This window comes from Toxorhynchites rutilus, chromosome 2 (assembly GCF_029784135.1).
Source record: "Toxorhynchites rutilus septentrionalis strain SRP chromosome 2, ASM2978413v1, whole genome shotgun sequence".
In the NCBI taxonomy this organism is placed as follows: Eukaryota; Metazoa; Arthropoda; class Insecta; order Diptera; family Culicidae; genus Toxorhynchites; species Toxorhynchites rutilus.
In genome coordinates, this window is record NC_073745.1 from 304,842,135 (window position 1) to 304,860,533 (window position 18,399).

At 39.4% G+C, this 18,399-nt stretch overlaps 1 protein-coding gene across 28 annotated transcripts in view; it reads left to right on the forward strand.

The window, feature by feature from the left end:
* The window catches only part of LOC129769127 (potassium channel subfamily T member 2), a 569,383-nt gene that overhangs the window by 455,219 nt on the left and 95,765 nt on the right, over window positions 1-18,399 (forward strand). For all 28 annotated transcript variants that reach the window (XR_008741821.1, XM_055771198.1, XM_055771174.1 and 25 more), the window contains 3 exons: window positions 3,468-3,731; window positions 4,047-4,225; window positions 4,321-4,461. Coding sequence is in view for 27 of the 28 variants with exons in the window: in XM_055771198.1 (XP_055627173.1) it covers window positions 3,468-3,731; window positions 4,047-4,225; window positions 4,321-4,461 (584 nt within the window). In the remaining variant the exon portion in view is untranslated. The remainder of the gene's footprint in view (window positions 1-3,467; window positions 3,732-4,046; window positions 4,226-4,320; window positions 4,462-18,399) is intronic.

Below are 18,399 nucleotides of genomic sequence, written 5' to 3' on the forward strand. Positions count from 1 at the left end.
TTGCGGAAAGCGGAGCGCCCCCTTCGTGATGACCGGCACGGTAAACGGGCAGGTTTACCTTAAGGAGTGCCTACAGAAGCGCTTACTACCACTATTGAAGCAGCACGAGGGCCCGACCATCTTCTGGCCGGATCTCGCTTCGTGCCACTATTCAAAGGACGTGTTGGAGTGGTACGAAGCCAACGGGGTCACCTTCGTGCCAAAGGAAATGAATGAAAATATTGGGCGATTATGAAACAGACCCTCCGGAAGAACCCAAAAGTTGTCAAATCGGAGGCGGACTTCAAGAGAAAATGGATTTCTGTTCAAAAAAAACTACAACCTGACGTTGTACAGAACCTTATGGACGGGGTAAAGAGGAAGGTGCGAGCATACGGGCTTGGGCTCAAAGTATGAATAAAAAGAAAATGCCAAAAGTTGTTTAATAGTTTTTATTTTACTGTCTAAAATTTTCAAAAGGATCGGTCTACTGGGCGAATTTCTACAGCGTTTTTTCCGTGATGCAATTTGATGTGACACACCCTTTACAATTGTTTGGGGAATCATCAAACTAAGCTATCATCGGCTCAACAAAAAAATTATTGTTCAGTAATTTTGTGTCTGATTTGGTTTCGAGTGACAGTAACAAAACTATCTCCACCAAGGGTAACAGTTAGCTAATCGAGACCGGAAATATTAATAGAAATGGCTTCTGGTAAGAAAAGCGCGAAGCGGAGGACTTGAACAAAATAACAGCGTAGTTCTACGTCAACAATGTGGTCGTGTCTTGGACACAACCTCCTGTAATTTTTCCTCTATATCTATTGCCACCCTAATCTACACATTGCTGCAATGCATGGAATTTTGCATTGAGCCTTTCCTCAAGCATGGATGACAAATTTTGTGTATACTGAGTAACGATTATAGGAGCACCATTTTGATTTGTGAACAAGTTCACTAAACATCAAAATTCGTTTATAAAAATTGTGAACTAAAGTGATGCGTAAAGTATAAGATTAGTATAGTTCCCTGCTGTGGTGGCTGAGAACAGACAAACGACCACAAAGGGTTAAAGCAACGAAACAAAATTTGTTTTCAATTTGCTTTTCCACTAGAAAATGATTTATTTATCCCATTCATGAATTGTCTCAGCTTCCTCCGGATTTATTTTTCAGAAAAACAGATTATAAATATTGCACATGAATTGAAAATTCAAAGCTTTCCCGAGAATCAAATTTAGTTGCAATGATAATAACAATCCTAATTTTAAATTAAAAATTGAACATACAATAACAAAATAAGTCACACGTTACATACATTTTGCTTATGAATGACACTCTGACTCTTTTCCGTTCACAAAAGAACTGGTTCGACAGAATGATTGAACGGACGATCGATTTCAAAAAAGAACGAAAGTTCGCCATATGAACGGAATCCGGATGCACTGATTAGATTACGAGCGAACTGTTTGGGAATGAACGATGAACTGAATACATGTGGAAATTGGATTGCATTGAACGGAATGGATGATAATAACGAAAATGTTTTGAGAGACATTTTCGTTATTATCATCCATTCCGTTCAATGCAATCCAATTTCCACATGTATTCAGTTATCGTTCATTCCCAAACAGTTCGCTCGTAATCTAATCAGTTCATCCGGATTCCGTTCATATGGCGAACTTTCGTTCTTTTTTGAAATCGATCGTCCGTTCAATCATTCTGTCGAACCAGTTCTTTTGTGAACGGTATTAGGGATTGCATTACTGTGCCAAAATTTCCATTTTTTCCCCATTTTTAATTTTTTTTTTAAACCATTTTCTTGAATAAACGACTTTTATTGTTAATGATTGGATACCAAGAAAACCTTTTGCAAGTTTTTACTACTTAGTTTGTTGATTAAAGTAAGACTTGAGCACACGAAAAATGTTAATTTTGTCGTCTTCTAATCTAGATCGGATCTCATTAACGAAATTTTCAGAATAGGAAAACGCACGATCAGAGTCCAATAATATTGTCTATGCCCAACGAAGAAGCATCGAATACGATTGTCATGCATTTGCCTCTGTACGCAAACTCTTGTTTGAAGATTTTCATCAATCCGAGCTTGAGCTGGACCTTGATACCTTTGATTGCTGCAATCGCCGTTCAAGTTTTTCTTCGATGCTGATCTGTTCTGATGGTTCTGCATCGTCCAGTGAATTTTTTGCCTCTTGTTGTCCAGCTACTGAATCAATACCATAATCGACAAATTTCATCAAGTAGCAAACGATTTCAAATGCTTGCTTGATAAATGTAGCCCGTGACGTTTGATAGAAGACGCCAAAGTCATCATTAATTGTGTCACGACCATGAGCAGAATGATTAGTCACATACGCGAACAAATCTTAGCTTATCCCGTTTTTCGTTAACAGATCGATCAGCGATTTTTAAACCGAAGCTCTGAGGTCGTAGAATCGATGCAACATTGTCAGTTGTGCCTTTTCGATCTTATTTTTATTCTTAAGTAATATTCAAAGCGGCATAAAGGCAAACATTATTTATGGTGTAGAAATGAGAATTACCGAAATTACCGATTATTGATTGTAAAATCACCGGTAATTCGGTAATGAAAAAACCGGTAAAACGGGTAACGGTAAAACCGGTTAACAATCCCTGAACGGTATGCCTGTCTCCACCATGAGGCTAACGCCCGAATTGTATGCAAACATGTTGTTTGTTGCACCCCCGCAGCGCAACCAGCGAGACAAATTTGAAAAAAAAAAACACTTGCTTAATTCACTAAATTGTTTACTCATTCTGCTATCTTCGCGGTTTGTGTTATGATTAAAAATAGCTGAATTTCTTATCTATTGGTATATATTATAACATTTAATGGAATAACGATTTTGTGTATATGCATTTTAAATCGCTTTATTTTTCGTTGCATTTTTCGTAGAGTGACCCCTCGTACATAGAATTCAAAAACGTAGTCCTACGTCAAAAATAGAAGGATTGTTAGCAAGTAGAAATATATCGCATAGAGCAAATTAAGTTTATGTTTTAATAAAAACTTTATAAAACAACCAAACAACAAAGTTGTGAATAAAAATTTTGAACAGACATTATAAAGAACATTATTTTGGCCAGTACTGTATATTGGATAACCTACAATCCGAACGCAGCAGAATTGCTCATACAGGATTCATTTTGCATCTGCTGAAAGCGGTAAATTCGTTCTCATTCATTGTCATCCCCCTCGCTTGCCTTTATGACCCATGATGCTAGGTTTTAATGTTTGCTTTAAAAGCATACCACTATTGCGACTGGAGTCGCATTGAATTTCTGCCATTCATCCACTCCCAAAAACACATTTGAAAAAAAGAAGCGAAACAGAAACTCTTATACGGAATATAATTAAATGGAACCCGGTGGCACCCCTCCCCCGACAATTTTATATGAATGACACAATGGTTTCATTTTTTCGTTCCCCTTCTCCACCTACAACAGTTCGAACAGCTGGCCTTCACGTGGATGGAACGACAGAAGCTGGGCGGCAGCTATTCGTCTCATCGAGCCCAAAGCGAGAAGCACGTGGTCGTATGCTCGACTACGCTGCATGCCGACACCATCATGGACTTCCTGAACGAATTCTACGCCCACCCACTGCTCCAGGACTACTACGTGGTGCTGCTGAGCCCGATGGAGCTGGACACGACGATGCGAATGATACTGCAGGTGCCCATCTGGGCGCAGCGCGTTATCTACATTCAGGTGAGTGACGACGAGCACGGCATGGGTTTTGGGGGTGTGGTGGGCTTCTGGACGTGATTTACGCGCGATAATTGAATCACACTGCCACTCTCTCGGCGCGCTACTTCAAACTGAAGAATGGTCTGAAAATAGGCCAAATTAAATCGCGTTGACAGAGCATTAATTAAGAACTTATTTACCGTGTTGAATTTAATTGATACTGTCAGCAGGATAATAATCGAACTGTAGTTCTGACTGTCAAGCCCAGTTATTGCATCTGAATAAATTTGTGTTGTTTTTATTCATTTCCTTTTTTTCTTTTCCCCCCTCCCATAGGGATCATGTTTGAAGGACGGTGACCTGGCGCGTGCCCGGATGGCGGAAGCCGAGGCCTGTTTCATCCTGGCGGCCCGGAATTATGCGGACAAAACGGCCGCAGACGAGCACACGATACTGCGCTCCTGGGCAGTGAAAGACTTCGCCCCCAACGTGCCGCAGTATGTTCAGATCTTTCGGTGAGTTGCCTTCCGGGCAGTGTTCTCTCAGATGAAGACGCGTTCCTAACGGTCCGAATTCGTTTGTCCCTCTTTCCTCGCCTCGCCACCTGAAGGCCTGAAAACAAGCTGCATGTGAAGTTCGCCGAGCATGTCGTCTGTGAGGATGAGTTCAAATACGCCCTACTGGCGAACAACTGTACGTGTCCTGGGGCGAGTACGCTGGTGACACTCCTACTGCACACCTCGAGGGGACAGTAAGTATTGCCGGTTGAGAGTGTACGGTGTGATGTTGTGCTACATGAACTAAATTAGCAAGAATCGCCACCTGGGAGTGATATGCTGTGAAGCAGCAAATGTTGTGACTTGCAAATAGGGGGATTGGGAAGGGATGACTTTATGCTAAAAGTTTTACTCAGCGGAAAAACGACTTTTATACAATGACTTAATGACTAGTCGTAGCACTGTTGAAAAAATTGCAACCAATATCTTTCTTTTTTGTTATTCCTAATGATAGCGAGCGCAAGAGGATTTCTTCTGTAAAAAAGTTTATCTACTCTAGTCAAAACTATTGTTAAGTTAATCGCTCATTCATTCCACACATTTTAGTTGGTTCTTATTTGCATGAAAAAGAACAAATTTTCAGTTTAGAATGAATATCCTTTAGTAGACAATCATGTTTTCTGCAAGAAATCTTGGATAGTTTTTTTTTCTGATATGGGTTTCCTATTACAATAATTAGATTTTTGTGGAGTATTGAAATAATTTCAATAATGGTCGTAGAGTAAGTATGGGGCGGACTCGATTATATACAGTCTCCAATTTCTTTTCACTGTATATAATCGAATCATAAAAACAATATTTTTTCTATTGTTTTTAGGCATACATCTATTATTCTTTCAATATTAAAACAGAACTTAGTTTTTAATTAATTGAGTTCATCCTCCTAACGTCAAAAAATACCTTTGTCATTAAAAAAAATATTTTCGGAATCTTTCAGAAAGGTGAAAAAGGATCATATTTAATTAAAAATAAATTTTCTTCGCATATATTCGAATTTCAACAACGACAAAATTATTGTGTTTCATTCTCGTTATGGACTCTGTTTGCCTTGAACTGGCTCAACTTCAAAAAGTACGCTACCTAGAACGATTCTGTTGCTTCCATTTGAAGGATGAGAAAATTTTGTACAGGATTTAGTTGGGAAACATTTTAAGTAGTGGACGGACTCAAAGAACATTTTGGAACTAAAAAACATAAAAGAATGTGGTTTATGAGGTGTTATTATTAATTTTATCCCAAAAATCCATAATGAACTTGGTTATTTCTATCAACTTATTTGAAGCTTTTTAACCGCTCTACAATTTATTCTTCTGACAACCGACTTCTATCTTTCTCAATTTCGTTGCAATATCAATATAAACGATTCCTGGTGAGTCTTCAATCAAAATCTTCAAAAATGAAACCGTTCAAAATCACGATCTTTACTCCACTGTACTTGAAAAAGCCAATGAACCTTCCCCTTAACGTTGAAATATTATGTTTTTCCCTATATTCCATATAAAAATGTTTTTTTCCACTGTATATAATCGAATCTAATTTTATATATAATCGAATCGTATATAATCGAGTCCGACTTGTACTACGAATTTAAATAAGCAAACAATATCAATCAATTATTTTTATTCAAGATTGAAAAAAAACACAGATCGATCGACAACATATTAAAAGCTGGATTGGATTGGTCATTTTGACTACTTAGGGGAGGATTTAAATTACCTAATTGCAACCGTTTTGAACCGAGGCTCAAGTCAAACTATTTATAAGTTCTTAAGATTGCAATAGCCCGGCAGAAAATCTTATGGGAGTGTGTAAAATATCTTGCTACGAATCTGCTGAACGTAACACTTCATCGCCGGTACCCGGTTGGATATGCCAGGTATCCGTTTCATTTCTAATGAATACTAGTCCCCTCGGTTCGGGACTTTCCATCATTTTTTTTTCTTGTGCTCCATCTTCTTATTTTCATCTATAGAGCCACTTAACTAAAAGTTTTTTTCGGAAAGTTTAATCAATAACGTTTATAAGAATATGATATACCCATAAACTATTCTGTTATTATGATAAAAAAAAATTTGTTTAAATCCCTTTTTTTTAAATAAAAATTCATTTTTCTTTAATTTTCCATCTTCATTTTTCGATATCTCATAGATAGTTCCTGATATTTTGAACTTTTCGTAGTTAAAGTGTTTACTTTATATAGGAAATATAGAAAAACAGATCGGTGACAGTCACTTCTCCGATTCGTGTCGGCCTGAAAAGCCATAATGCAGCGGTGGTCGTGTTTTTTTTTTGTGGTTATAACAAGTTCAACGAATACAATATTCATAGGAAAGTTGGATTTTTAACAGCAATTGAATACATTATCTTGTTCCCTTTGATAGCTGATGAATAGGCGCCCTTAAAAACGAAGTCATAGTTACAATTATGGCAAACGGAGAACCTACCTTCAAGTAAAAATCCAATGAACAATAAATGACACAAACAAAAAATTATCTTTCTGAGGATATTGAGGACATGCTCTCCGATGAAAAATTTCACGATTTTTACATTGAAACAAAAAGAAAAATGACAGACTTTCGACGTAGGATCACATCATCTATATATAAAAATGGATTTCTGTCTGTCTGATTCTTATGGACTCGGAAACTACTGAACTGATCGACATAACAATTGGTATGTAGGGATTTTTGTGGTCGGGGAAGGTTCTTATGATAGTTCGAGACCCCTCCCCCTCATTAGAAGGGGCTGCAAATGAAACACACATTTCTGCATTACTCGAGAATTAATCAATCAAATGAAACCAAATTCGGCATGTGGAGGTTTCAGGGTGCAATAAATGTTTAGGTTAGACACTCCACCCACCTCTCTAAGGGGGGGCTACCATACAAACGAAATACAAATTTCTGCATTACTGAATTAATCATGCAAATTAAACCAATTTTCGCATTGCGAGGTTTTAGGCTCTTTAAGGGGAGCTGCCGTACAAACGAAACCCATATTTATGCATTACTCGAGAATTAATCAAGCAAATGGAGGCCAATTTGGCATGTGAATGCTCCAAATTAGGCATATGGAGGTTTTGGGGGCCCGATACGTTTCTATGGTGAATCCACACTTCTCCTTCCTCTTTAACCCTCCTGTACTCGCGTGCAAAATCATAACACGTATACTCGCGCACGGTGTCACAGACCGAAAATTGAACTTCTCTGTAATGTTGCCATTGTGTATTTTTCAGGCTTTATTGGCAGTTATTTGAAGAAGAGGGTATGAAAGAAAAAACTCCAAAACATACGTTTTCTTCGTCTTTATTATGTTTTAATAGTCATCTAATTCGGCCTCCTCAAAATAGAGTAATTTTTGATACTCCAACACAAATAACGAAATTTGAATTTTTCACTGTTATTAATTGAAAGTAAGCAACTTAATATAACTCATGGAAGGTTGTGTGAAGGTTTTTGAATATGAGAAATGTTTCTATGATGGTATGACACCCCTCCCTACCGTGAAATGGAGAGAAGATCTCGTAAAAATAATACACATATTTCACCCAAACATATTCCAACCAAACTTAACAATTGATTTTTTTTAATGTGATAAAAAGCACTCCTATATCTTCTTCTATCCATATAAATAAAAATGGATCAACAAATGTGTTGATAAGAGCAAAACTTGAGAAAGGAATTGTCCGATTTAGGGATGTCTTTATTCTGTCATATTTTCTATATCAAACATCTATTCCATGTAACGGAGAAACATGTCATTTGCAAGTGGTTGAAAAATCTTGAACGAGAATTGTGTCTGAAAATAATCTGATATTATAATGACGAGTTTCGGTAGAAGTACTAGGAATTTTATAGTAAAAGGTAATCTACCCTATAAAGATTAGAAAATCAATCAATGAACAGCTCTGCGATTGGACCCACGTGCGCTTAGTAAAAAAAAAAACGTGAATGTGATAACGAAAAATAAATTTTGGGCGGGACGAAGTTAGCCGGGTCAATTACTTAATAAAAAAAATAATATTGTTTTTATATATATATATTTTTTTTTTGAGTTAATATTAATATCATTTTAAAAAAAACTAGTATTTCAGTAATTAAATCTTATAAAACCTACCATTACAACCATAACTATTTAGGAGAAATAACATAAAAAATGCACTGTTATAAAATCTTACTCAATACTTGTATTTAATTTTTTAAACTTTGATATATCAAAACACCCACTCTTCAATATTTCTTTGTACATTTTTATTGGGAAGCCCGTCTAATTAAACAAAGCTTAACGTACAGTGGTGCGTAACATTATTTTCACTATAAAAATTGGTTATGTGTCGAGAACGGTTGTTCCTAGAATAAAACGTTATATATAGTTTTTCTTCTAGAATCGCATGTAGATTCAATTTATTATTCTACTTTTCTTAAATGGTTACGATTTCACAAAGTATTGACATTTTATAAATTTTAGAAAATTCATTTCTCCATTTTGTTGAGTCTACCACGGCACGTCAAACTTTGTTTAATTAAAAGGGCTTTCCATTATAAATATACAAAAGAATATTAAAGATGAGGGGGGGGGGGATTCAAATATGACTCTAAATTTTTAGGTTGGATTTCTTAACAGTGAATTTAAAATGTTATTTTTCCTGAATAGTTCATTAATTTTTCAACAACTTTGTCGAATATCATATTTTAATCAGACATCTGGATTTTGAGTCACCATTTTTTGAAAAAAAAAGTTCAATATTTTTGTATACGCCCTTATAAAAATCTATCGTAATTAATATTGATCACTAGCTGACCCGGAAAACTTCGTCCCGTCCACAATTTATTTTTTGTTATTAATACCTTCAAACATTTACGTTTTCTTACTAAGCGCAAGTTCATGAGTGCAATCGCAGAACTGTTCATTGATTGTTCTTCTAATCGACTTCGTTGAATTTACCTTTTACTAAAAAATTCCTAGTAGTTCTACCAAAACTCATCATTATAATATCAGATTATTTTCAGACACAATTCTCGTTCAAGATTTTTCAACCACTTGCAAATAACATGATTCTCCGTTACATGGAATAAACGTTTGATACAGAAAATATGATAGAATAAAGACAGAATAAAGACAGAAACCGTCCCCTCTCCTCCCCTTAAAGAGGGGGAGGAGTGTCTATTCACCATAGAAACGATTCGTGCCCCCTGTCGGCGATCGATACACGCCGACCTTACGACGCGAGTTGGGTTGCCGGTCAGTATTCGACGTTCTGCTGAACAGACCGTCCAAGACTTAACCAGAAGTTAGACAATGAAAATCCCGCGTAACGAGAACTCCAATGATAACTTCCTTGCAAGGGAGGGGTTTGGCTAGAACCGTCCTGCAGTACAGGCCAATTCTAATTCCAAGTTTGTTGTCAGTTTCTATGTTCCACTTGCAGCACAAGTGAAACAGAGTAACTCAGGATTTGTAGCGAAGTGAAAGATGCAACTTAGTAAACTTCCTCACGCCGGAGGAAAACCTTTTTCGGATGTAGAGGACCCGAACGTACTACTTGAATATTCTTTGGATACTTTATTGATACTGATTATTTACATGCTTTGTGGGTTCTTAAATACTAAGATAATGGATTGTCAGCAATTTTGATGCCCCTTGCTTCCCAGTGTGAAAGTAGTTACAATTTCATTCAATAATATTTTGCCACCCGGGAAGCCAAGGGCGTTCAAATTCGGTATCCCTTTCGAATCGGGAATATGTGTCCATGCTATACTTTTTATACAGTATGTCCTCTTCCAGTCGCTGGTTAGGTTAAACCGCGACGAAATCTAATTGCTGATCCTAGCACAACTGACCTATATCCATACTCGCGAACGCGTGCGTGTAATGAATCAGCTCTTTGTAATCTGATCCCTCGCTCGGTCAGTGGCACGGCAGCGCGCTCATATTGTCGCTTTACAGCTGGTGGAAGGAAAATTGAACGAACGCTAACAGCTGATTTCAGCTAGCGGCGACATACCGGCCCACCGTAATTCTGCTCGACAGAATTACGATAAATTTGTCAATTGTGCTAGGAATAGTTTTTTTGTTATTTGTTCATATTATACTATCTGCTTCGTTAGTCATCATGATCCTGGGTATTGGTCTTGGTGGTGGTCTTCTCTCGCTTCTTCTAGGGGTCGTCTCACGGGAGATAGCTATCGGGCCATCTGTTGTGTGTTCCTTTTCTCGGCCGATGAAGTAGTATGCCACTATTGCGGCCGATATCGTGGTAAAGATGATTGTGATTATCACTATGATCAAACCATGGTGGTTTGAATTCGTGTTGATAGTAGGTGATTCTTCTTCTTTAGTTGGATCTAGTTTGGTGAGTGGTTTGTCTCCTTGGTTCCATATCATGTGTAAAGTGTCGGTCTTCGTTCGATGATACAATTTTGTTGTATTACTTTCTTCTTGTATGGTTGCATATGTTACACCTTTCTTTGATTGTATCTCGCAATCCGTGTTTAGTTTCACTAAAGCCGCGTAATAACTGGGAGTTATCGTTTTGTCACAGTGTATTCTTATACTGTTTGGATTGTGTGTGTAGTAGATAAATTGATTAACTTTCGCCAGAGGTATTATTTCCATATAATCGTACGGTAGTTGTTCGAGTTTACATTGTTCCTTTGTATGAATTTTAAGAAGTGCCGCTGTGATACAATCTGGTTCAGTTTTGATGGTGTGTTGATCGGAAATGTAATGGCTCTTGTTGAAGCGTTCTCTATCTGGTGCTGGGTAGAAGAACTTCTGCGTATGACTCATTGCGATGAAGTTATGATCGGAAACGATGATGGTTCGGTTTGCTGGCGAGGGTATTGGTATGGTTCTGAATAATTCGTATATTTCGCTGCTTATTATAACTGTTTGCATAGTAATATGGAGATGTCCATTTGTTTCTGCTAAGCCGAATTGTGTGCCGAGGGGATCGTTTAAAATTTCATATCCATTCGGCAGTTGGTTATTTATTTCCTTCATAATTTTCTCTGTCTCCGTATAGTTGAATGGGTGCGATTGGATAGCCTTGTATTTGTTTACCGTGTTCTCCATGAACTGGTTGGCCAGCAGTATAACCTCGGTTAATCGGCGTACTGTATCTTCAGCTGCCTGTGTTGTATATTTTCTTTTCAGCCCTTGGATTTTCAGGTTCATATGTTGTATTTTGTTATCGATGTAGTCATTTAGCTGATGATTTTTGGCGTGCATTTTGATAATTTTGTCCGATATTTCATGCATCTCTAAATTTTGGCGATTTTTGATTGCGTCGATTTCTTCTTCCATATTGTCTCCGCCGAATAGAATATCTTTAAGAAAACCGAATATTCCTTTGCTCCTTCTATGTCTCTTGAGGGCCAACAATTCTTGCGTGGTTACCATTTTCTGTTGTTCCATAGAAGTTTTCATTTCTAATATGGAGTCATCGCGAACCGTTTGTCTGAATTTCGTCAGAGCATTGGTTATATTTTCATAAATTCTGTTAATTGTGGTTAGGTCCTCCATCGGCGAAAGATTTGTATCGACGTTTGTGTACCAGATGCCTCGTTTTAACATGTAGGATCCATCATGGTCAAAAAGTATGCCTGGATCGTTTATTGGGTTGATGGTTATCGTATTACTTGGTTTAATTGCGGAGAGGAGTGCAGTCGCTGTTAGGAATTTTGCCAGTATGTTAGGTTTGGATTTTCTTATCGGCTTTTTTGGTTTAGCCTTAGGTATCCGACTAGCTAGCTCCTTTACTTTGTCGAGATCAATTTTTTGCCTTTTTGCCCAATGTTGGAAGTTGTCTTGGCCGATCTCTTGCATTCGTTTAATTCTCTTAGGCTCATCGGGCAGTGTTGTTAGGTTGGTATGTCCTGTGAAGACGGTTGTACTCGGCGTCTTCACATCGAGTTTTGCAAGTTTAACGGCCGGCCTAACTAATTGGTTCTTTCCGAATTTAACTGTCACCGATCGCACTTGTCCGCTTGATGATGGATATGTTTCGGTGATTATTCCCTTGTGGAATTTTCCTTTAATTTGTTCGTCGGCCATTACAACTATGTCATCCTTTTGTAGAGGTTCCATTGGTTTTCTCCATTTTTCGCGTTTCATTAGCTTTGGTAAGTATTCTGTGGTCCAACGTTCCCAGAAGTTTTGTGTGGCATGCTGAACTTTGAGCCAGTGACTCCTGCTCGCTTCTGCTTTATTAATGTCACTTAATGACGGGTACGGTGTATCAGCAGCACCCATTAGGAAATGATTGGGGGTCAGCGGTTCGTCGTCGTCCACGTTTAGCGGTATATGTGTTAATGGGCGACTGTTTAACAGGTACTCTATTTCCGTGAGTGCAAGCCTCAATTCACTTTCATTGGGTTTTGAATTTCCCCATGGTTTTTGCTTGAGCAGTTTTTTGGTTTCTTGAACCATTCTCTCCCAAGCACCGCCAAAATGTAGTGCTGAGGGTGGGATGAAATGCCATTCAATCCCTTTGCTTGCGGTTCTTTTTTCCAATGCCTTGAAGAGGTTGCTCGCTCCTTGCATATTTGTGCCGTTGTCGCTGTAAAAAGCTTTTATTTGGCCACGTCTGTATTGTAGAGTGAGGATGCATCGAATAAGAGCGTCTGTGGTAAGATCGTCTGTGGTAAGATCGTCTGTGGTAAGATCGTCTGCTAGTTCTAGGTGTACAGCTCTGGTAGCCATGCAAGTAAATAATGCGCCCCAACGTTTTTCTGTTGACCGGCGGACTGTAATTTCCATGGGGCCGAAGTAATCGATTCCAGTGTGGATGAAAGCCTTCGTTGAAGGGCTAGTCCTGCATTCGGGTAGTAATCCCATTCGAGGTGCTTGCGGGGTGGATTTTTGGTTTTTACACCACTGACATTTCGCGAATGCGCGTTTAACTGCACTGCGGGTGTTTACTATCCAGAAGTTTAGTCTGATCGCTGCAATTACTGCTTCCAATTGGCGATGGAGGAATCTCTCGTGGTGATCCTTCGTAATGAGGTCAGTCACGTGGTACTTATTTGGAATTATTATTGTGTGTCGGACCGCGTATGGTAGTGATTTTGCTTTGTCCAATCTACCGGTAGTTCTTATTACCCCATCACTGTCAAGTGTTGGTTCTAGTTCAGCTATGGAGCTGTTCACTTCAACCCTTCCGTTGTTTTCTAGCGTGATTAAATCTTGTGGATATGATTCTCTTGTGTTTGTTTTATTACCGTTACAAAGTTTCGGTATGGTTTTCCTCGCACTTTCGATTGGAGTTTTCGGACGTAGAAGATCCAATATCCTACGGCTTTCCGCAACCTCTGCCAGTTTGAACACCAATTTAGCTGCAATTTTACATCGGGTATTTGGTCTATCTTGAATATTTTCACCTCTTCCGTGGTTGTTGTTGGCTTTACTTTTTCTGTAGGCCAATATTCTTCTTCTAATTTCAGGAAGGGAGCGGAAGTGAACCATATGGAGTTTGATATAGTTTTATCTCTCGTAGCTTCGTCTGCTGGATTGAGTTTTGTTGGGACCTATCTCCAGTCCATAACCGTTGTGGATTCCAGAATTTCTCCTAGTCTATTCTGGACGAATTGTTTATATTTCTTGTGATCACTCCTTATCCAAGCTAGAACTGGGGTGCTGTCTGACCACATAACTTGTTTATCGAATTTTAACCTAGTTTCCATCTTTACTGTGTTAGCTAGTCGTGTTCCGAGTACTGCGGCTTGTAATTCAAGTCTGGGAAGTGTCATCCCTTTAGTAGGAGCTACTCTGGTTTTGGCAGTGATTAAACTTTTTTTTTTTTTATCTGTATTATAGTGATTTTCAACTCATTTGGCTGGTTCGTCACTTTTTACTTCCATTTTTGGAAGAATGTCGGGAGTGAGAATTGAACTCGTGACCTTCAGCGTGAGAGGCATGGATGTTACCACTACGCCAGATCGCCTCCTGTGATTAAACTGATATCCACTTCTTGGTTACATTCGACCCGAATATAAGCAGCAGCAGCAAATGCATCTTCTGATGCGTCCATAAATACGTGAAGTTCTATTTTACTGGTGTTTGATAACTTTGTTGAATAACATCGAGGAATTTCGAGTTTGACCGCGGTTTTTAGTTTGAATATCCATTGCTTCCATCTCGGTACCAATCGTTGAGGTATCTTCTCATCCCAAATAGTCCCATCCTTCCAGATTTCTTGCATAAGCAATTTTCCTCCTATGGTTAGATGGGCTATTAGCCCAAGTGGGTCGAATACTCTGGCTACTTGTGATAATGCTTCTCGTTTGGTAGGTATATGCTCGCAGTTGATCTCGTTAATCTTATATTGGACTGAGTCTGATTTTATATCCCAAAAGACTCCTAGAACTCGTTCTGATTTTGCCGTTTTTTCTTCAAACTCCTTTCTTTCACAGGAGGGTGATATGCGATTTTCTGGTAACGCTTTCAATATCTCATGATTATTAGAGATGAAGTTGCGTAATTCAAAGTGGGCATTATCGTTGATTTTGATTATCTGGTTTACTGTTTTCATTGCTTCCTCTATTGAGTGGTAGCTATCTAGAAGATCGTCCACATACATAGCCTTGATTGCTTCAACGGCTTGTGGATATTTATCATGGTATAGATCGGCATTCTTGTTTTTTATGTACTGTGCACAGGCGGGGGAGCATGTAGCTCCAAATATCATAACTTGCATGACGTAGTGTCCCATTGTTTGATTCTCGTCTCTAAATAGGAATCTTAGGGCATCCTGGTCCCCTTCTCTTGTTCTCACTTGATAGAACATTTCTCGTATGTCTCCTGCTACTGCGTACATCCCTTCACGGAATCTTATGAGAACGCCGAGAATCGTGGGTAATTCTTCTGGTCCTGTTAAAAGTTCTGTATTTAAGGAAACTCCTTGGACTTTGGATTTGGCATCGAAGACTAGACGGGGAGATTTGTTTGGATTTTCTACGGCAAAGTGTGGTAGATAATACGTTTTATCGGAAGTTTGTGTTATTTCCTTGTATGTTAGTTTCCTGGCATATCCCTTTTTTAGGTAATCTTGTATTTTATCTTTGTACCATTTGGCGAATTCTGGTGACTTCTTCATTTTTGTCTCCATTGTCTCTAGTCGTTTGAGGGCAGCCTTGTAACTTTCGGTGGAAGGCATTATTACTCTCGGTTGTTTCCATAGCAGTCCCATCTCATATTGATTTCCAAGATATGTTGTCGTTTGTTCCATTATTTGTGCTGCTCGTTTTTCTTCGGTACTACGTTCGTCTATCGTCGTTACTTTCACGCCTAATTCTTCCGTAGAGAAGAATTTTTGAATTTCTTCTCTTAGAGATTCTGTCTCCATTTGAATACACGTGAAGATTGAGTCTGTTTCCAATTTATCGTTCCCGTATATGGTCCATCCCAGTGGTGTTTTAGCCGCTACTGGACCTTCTTTGCTGACACGCTGATTCGTTGGTGTCAATAATAAGGGATGATCTAGCCCAATTAACAATGTCGGTTTAGCGTTTTGATATCCGTGGATTGGAAGTCCTCTTAGATGACGGTATTTTTCCTTTAATTCATCGTAATCCAGTGTTTGTCTCGGCAAGGAGAGTTTTCTGATTGTGCGGACGTTTCTCATCGAATGGGTTATATTATTAGTACCTTTGAAACCAAACGACACCAGCTGACTCTCTGGGTCAGAATATTCCGATTCGTTGGTCCACAACATTTTAAGGGGTGAGGATGGTCCATGTAACTCAAGTTCCTCAGCTGCATCTTTTAGAATCAAACTGTTCGAGGAACCGTGGTCGAGAAAGGCGAAAGTATCGAGGGATTTCCCTCTTGCTGATAATGTTACTGGAATGACTTGGAAGTATATTTTGTTCTTCCTCACGGCATGCAGGTTTGTCCTTCCCTCTTCCACTTCGATGTCCTTTGACGTTGATGGTTTTCCTTCTTGTCTTGTGTTTTTGGCTGATGTTTCCCTTTTCGCTGGATTCTGAACCTTCTTAGCTTCCGGTTCCTCCTTCAAAGTAGATCGTTCATGCAGCAACGTGTGATGCCGACGTTTACATCCCGCCACTGCACATGTTCGGGTGGACTTGCAGTCCTTACTTTGATGGTTTTTACCAAGACAGTTGAAACATAACCGTTTATCTTGGACTATTTGCTGTTTCTTTTTGCTATCGAGCTTTTTGAAAGCTTCACACATGTTTATCCTATGCTGTTGGGAGCAGTGGGAGCAATTTTGCTTGGTGCCTTCATTGTGGACATTCGTTCTGCCTTGATTTTCGTTTCTTAGCAAAGGTTTTTCATAATTCACTTTTGGGCCAAAAGTAGCGTCGCCTTTCTTTGTTGTGGCACCAAAAAGTTGTACAGATCCTCTAATGTTAATCTGATTGGTTCTTGCCCTTCCATGGGCATAAGACAGTTAGTTTCTTTATCGGCCCACTGCTCTTTGATGTTCAAGGGAAGCTTTCCTACTATTTCTGCCAGATGGAGTGGGTTGTTGAGGTATGATCTTTGGTTTATCATCCTCATGTTGCACACTAAATTCCCTAGTGTGACCACAAACTCGATCATTGTTTGTGGGTTTTCCATTCTTGGGTTCCTCAACCTGGTTAAGTCTGCCCACAGTTCGTTGTATATCGCCATTGGTTGGCCGTATATACTTGATAGTGTTTCGATGATCTGCCTTTCGTTGCCAGGGTCCATCATTAGGGCGCTGACGTATGATTTTGGCCTTTTTCCTAATTGAGCCATCAGACGGCTCACGTTGTCAGCATGGCTGAAGTTTCCTGTTTGTTTGCTTTCGTCATACAAACGTTTGAAGTTCGGCCACTCCTTGTATGACCCATGAAACATGGGTAAAGATGTTGCTGCTTGTTTCCGCAGCAAGTTGGTTAACTCTGTCGGTAGGGTTACCGACGTTGGGGCTAACGTGCCCGCTGGTACCTCTGTTTTTGTCCTGGATCCTCCAGATCCCAGGCTCGATACCAGATCCTGCATTGCCTTTTGGTAGGCTTCGTCCCTCTTCTTTTGACTCTCCATTTGAGACTCAAATTGGCGACGGATTATCTCGAGCGGATCTGCTACTGTTGGTTGCTCCGTTGGACGACTGCGTTGCTTCGCCTTTAAATCTTCGATCTCCTTTCTCAGTTGCTGGAGCTCGTTGATCTCTTTGACGCATTGCGGACAGATCCATGCTTCCCTCTTGGAGGGCTTAAGTTCCAGTCCCACACAAGTGATGTGGAACCAGTGTTTACACTTGGAGCACTCGGCCATAGTCCGGTCCGAAGTGTCCTCTGCCATACACAAACGGCAGTGTCCATTTGGATTGTTCACGTATTCCGTCATGCTTCTTCGGATTACGTGGTTCTGTTCTTTCACTTCGCGTTAACGAGACTGTTACCGGTCCCGGAGTATCTTCACTTTAGTGATTCGGTTTACGAGTTTTAACTTCGCGTCGCGTTTTAATTCGAACGAGTCCTCTCTGGAGCCACCATATGTCGGCGATCGATACACGCCGACCTTACGACGCGAGTTGGGTTACCGGTCAGTATTCGACGTTCTGCTGAACAGACCGTCCAAGACTTAACCAGAAGTTAGACAATGAAAATCCCACGTAACGAGAACTCCAATGATAACTTCCTTGCAAGGGAGGGGTTTGGCTAGAACCGTCCTGCAGTACAGGCCAATTCTAATTCCAAGTTTGTTGTCAGTTTCTATGTTCCACTTGCAGCACAAGTGAAACAGAGTAACTCAGGATTTGTAGCGAAGTGAAAGATGCAACTTAGTAAACTTCCTCACGCCGGAGGAAAACCTTTTTCGGATGTAGAGGTACCGAACGTACTACTTGAATATTCTTTGGATACTTTATTGATACTGATTATTTACATGCTTTGTGGGTTCTTAAATACTAAGATAATGGATTGTCAGCAATTTTGATGCCCCTTGCTTACCAGTGTGAAAGGAGTTACAATTTCATTCAATAATATTTTGCCACCCGGGAAGCCAAGGGCGTTCAAATTCGGTATCCCTTTCGAATCGGGAATATGTGTCCATGCTATACTTTTTATACAGTATGTTCTCTTCCAGTCGCTGGTTAGGTTAAACCGCGACGAAATCTAATTGCTGATCCTAGCACA